Source organism: Nicotiana attenuata, chromosome 9 (assembly GCF_001879085.1).
Source record: "Nicotiana attenuata strain UT chromosome 9, NIATTr2, whole genome shotgun sequence".
NCBI classification, from domain to species: domain Eukaryota; kingdom Viridiplantae; phylum Streptophyta; class Magnoliopsida; order Solanales; family Solanaceae; genus Nicotiana; species Nicotiana attenuata.
The window spans coordinates 29,681,192-29,684,975 of NC_031997.1; the positions used below are offsets into that span (position 1 = coordinate 29,681,192).

Below are 3,784 nucleotides of genomic sequence, written 5' to 3' on the forward strand. Positions count from 1 at the left end.
TAATATAACATTTGATTTTTGGTATTAAATTTGCATAAGCCAGACAATGTTTAACACTGAAAATATAATGATATATTACTAACCTGTGTAACTTATACGTAAATCTAAATATTATTTTATACGGAATAGAATATTTTTTTAAAAAAAAAGTACATGCATTTATGCGGATAAAAGTATCTATAGCAAAAAAACAATACCCTTAAACTAGTCAATCTTACATAACACAATATGTTACTATACGGAGTACTATTATTTATCGCATAATTATCTCTGGATTATTTTATCACCTAAGAATTTTGCATATCATATAAGCATCACATTTCCACATCATAATCCACACCTAATTAGATTGTAAACGATTACGAATCGTCCTCTAAGTGCACAATACAACTGTAGCCTAACTCTGCGTTGAAAATAGCAAGCATGTACACACCCCGATACATAGAGCTGTCACCATTCCCCTATATGAACTTAGGAAGATATAATAGCTCAACTCACCATCTCTTCCAAGTTGACCTCTGAATAAAAGAAAGAAAACAAAACAGAGTTGAAAGTTAGAGACAAAATGGCCAACTTTTTCTTCCTCCTATTAACCACTTGTTTATTCTTGACTCACATCTCAGGACAGACAATTGCACCACCACCTCCACCGACAGCGGCCACAACTCCAGCTGCACTACCGGCCGCGGCCCAAGAATTCTTGGATGCACATAACAAGGCAAGAGCTGAAGTGGGTGTTGGCCCTCTAAAATGGAGTCCCATGCTAGCCAAAGAAACTAGCCTTCTTGTTCGTTATCAAAGGAACAAACAAAATTGCAACTTTGCAAATTTAACCAGTGGGAAATATGGTGGGAATCAATTATGGGCTAGTGGTATGGCCGTGACCCCACGTATGGCTGTAGATAATTGGGTTGCTGAGAAGAAATTTTACAACTATGCTAATAATTCATGTGTAGGAGATCATAAGTGTGGTGTTTATACTCAGGTTGTTTGGAAGGAATCATTGGAATTGGGTTGTGCTCAAGCTACTTGTTCTAACGGACCTTCTACTCTTACCATATGTTTTTATAATCCCCCTGGAAATGTAATAGGAGAGAAACCTTATTAGTCTGCAATTACATGATCTTTAATAATGTAACTTTTGTGTGGAATTCAAGTTTTGTTGCTTTCATTTATAATAAGTTGTCATTGTGTTGGTTTGCTGGTATTTTCCTTTCTCCTTTTCTTTTTCTATACTGCTAGTAAATATATAGCCGATCTAACTAGTTTGAAATTAAGGTGCAGGAGAGTGATCAATAGAGATGAATCCAAATTTTAAATTTGATGGACTTAAACCAACTTTCGAAATTATAGGTTCGCGACCTAGTCTTAATTCGTTGAAATTGAAACTTGATGGATTTATGCTCAGTGTAATAAATAATGGAAATAGGATGAGTTGAACTTATTGATTATATACTCCATTCGCTTCTGGTGACCGATATGGAGGATTAGGGGTACGGCAGATAAGAAGAGCGACTCAAACACGGAAAGAAGAGTATGAGGGGCAGGGGCAGCATAATAAGAACTCAAACTCTCGTTCTGACAGATGACCAACCTATTAAGGCATCATTCTCAATGACCATCCTCTCCCATTCCAGTTCTTTTCTCTTTTTTAGGGAAAAGGTGACTGGCCTATAGGACTGGAGACAATAGATAATCTCATGATCTTATGTAAACACGACCTCGAGATCAAGATGCAGCTGATTGATCCAACATAGCCAGCAACAAATGTTAAATGGAGGTAATATGTAAAACAGAGAGCGCATGTTTTCTCCAGTCTCAACTCCTAAATTTGTGTGCATTTATACAGAAGAGAGAAAAAGGAAATGAGTCCCCTCTCAAAGAACTCCTATTAATAAAGGAAAAAAGAAATAAAAAGAGAGCCCTTATAGAACAAACTTTTCCCCCCTCTTCCAACACTGATTCCATATGGGATAAAGAGTGATTTTCACTTACCCGTAGTGAGAGTCGAATCTACTGCTTGGATGTCAAAGAGGCTTACTACTAATCAAATCTCTATAATCACAGAGTTATCAAGCTTAAACACACAATAAAAGTAGTCACTTCACCAGCTCCTTCATAATCAGATATCGGAAAGCAAAATTATGAGGAATCCACTCAATGTTCTTGCGAGACTTTTCCTGCTGAATCTTCTTAATGCTTCTTCTAAGAGATTCAGGTAAACATTGCTGGATCATCTCCATCACACCAGCAGTACATAGACCAGAATCCTTAGCAAAGGACTCCACAACTTTTGGCAAAACAANGATCTGAATGATTGCCTGAGCAGAGTGCAAAGTGCAGAAGGGGTTCTGGATGTTCGATCGCATAGGCTTGCCTTTCATCGCCTACCTTAAGCTTTCCTCTAGAAGAAAGTAACAAGCGAAGCCACTGCATCCAGAGTAAGCTTTATCAGCAATACAAGTACCAACTTGGAGAAATCCACTTTGGAGACATACTCGAGGATCAGAAAATACTATGCATGAGTATCAGTCACTTAATATCAATAGAGTAGGGACACGATTTTGACAATAAAAAACAAAAAGATCCTTAGATGCTTTTAGGAGAGTCTTGAAAAAAGTTGGTTTGTGAACCAACACGATTACTTCTAGAGGTTTTGTGTAGTAGAGAGCATAGTTGCTGAATATGCAAGTTAAGCTAAAATGCATAATGTAACAAGAAACCAGCTTATGAGGTATACCTGTCCTGGTCTAGACATTCGACATCCTAGGATAGAGTTCTGTATCACATTGGCGCTGACTACATGACCGCCAACATTATAGGCAGCCTGGATTAAGCAAAAAGGTAAGACAAAATCTTACCAAACAACTCTTGACCAAAAAAATAAGTTTTTCGCATTAACCTTCAAGAGTAGAAAAACTCTCTTTCCGTGTTTTTTTGGAACCCCGTAGGACAAAAATGCCTATATAAGAAAGGTTAAAGAATATTGTCAGCTCAAAGTGGATGTGGAATTTGACAGATTTCTGAAACTATAGTGCTGACGTTTTAATCAAGAAGGATCATTACATGCATCACTAATGCGTTATGTATGTTAATCCAGAACGCTAGCTTCTCCGCATGACTCAACCTTCGCGGATCTATTACTTCTAGGCGAGTAACAATAGACCTGCAATGTAATTCCTCAATGAGCATTTTAAAACACGAAATTGTTAAAGTACGTCACGACAGATGTCCTCACCTGAAATTTTGCAACAACGGTTCAATATCACCTAGTTTGTGTTTATCTTTATATATACATTGGAAAATGATAATTTGAGGAATAATTATTGGTTTTTGTATTGCTAAAATAGGGCAATAAATTAATTTTAAAATCTTTTAAAAATTAGGAAAAATACAAAAACATTTGGAAACACTTATATATGCATACATATGCTATTTTGAAAGTATTTTGCACATATAAAAATATTACAGGGAAAAATTAGATATCAACAGCTGCCCCTCTTTACCCGGGAAGGATGAAAGAGTTGTCGGGTAAAGACATGATGACCAATTTTTACCGAACGAAATGGTTTGAAGAATTTCACCGTGCTCTGGTTCTTGAGCTGCCTACATATACCTGGTTTTACAGGAATCAGGCCATATGTAGTTCAGGATCCGTCGGCGGAATATGCCGATGGAGGTTTTCCAAGAACGGACGCGATATTCAGGTTTGGGATGGATGGTTAAAGCCTAATAGAGCTGGGGGGACTGGAGCGGAATGCTCCTGCCGAGATGGACATTGCTC

At 37.4% G+C, this 3,784-nt stretch overlaps 2 protein-coding genes across 2 annotated transcripts; one reads left to right on the forward strand and one right to left on the reverse strand.

Annotated features, from left to right (window-relative positions):
• On the forward strand, positions 320-1,207 carry LOC109232775 (STS14 protein-like). Its single transcript, XM_019398504.1, has one exon. It carries the CDS (start codon positions 566-568, stop codon positions 1,106-1,108), a length of 543 nt encoding a protein of 180 aa, XP_019254049.1. The 5' UTR covers positions 320-565; the 3' UTR covers positions 1,109-1,207.
• On the reverse strand, positions 2,272-3,294 carry LOC109232622 (the record flags this gene model as incomplete). The annotated part of the gene is made up of 5 exons (XM_019398380.1): positions 2,272-2,430; positions 2,741-2,827; positions 2,903-2,962; positions 3,067-3,166; positions 3,239-3,294. Coding segments are annotated over 5 exons (462 nt in total), but the record flags the coding sequence as incomplete, so codon positions are not given.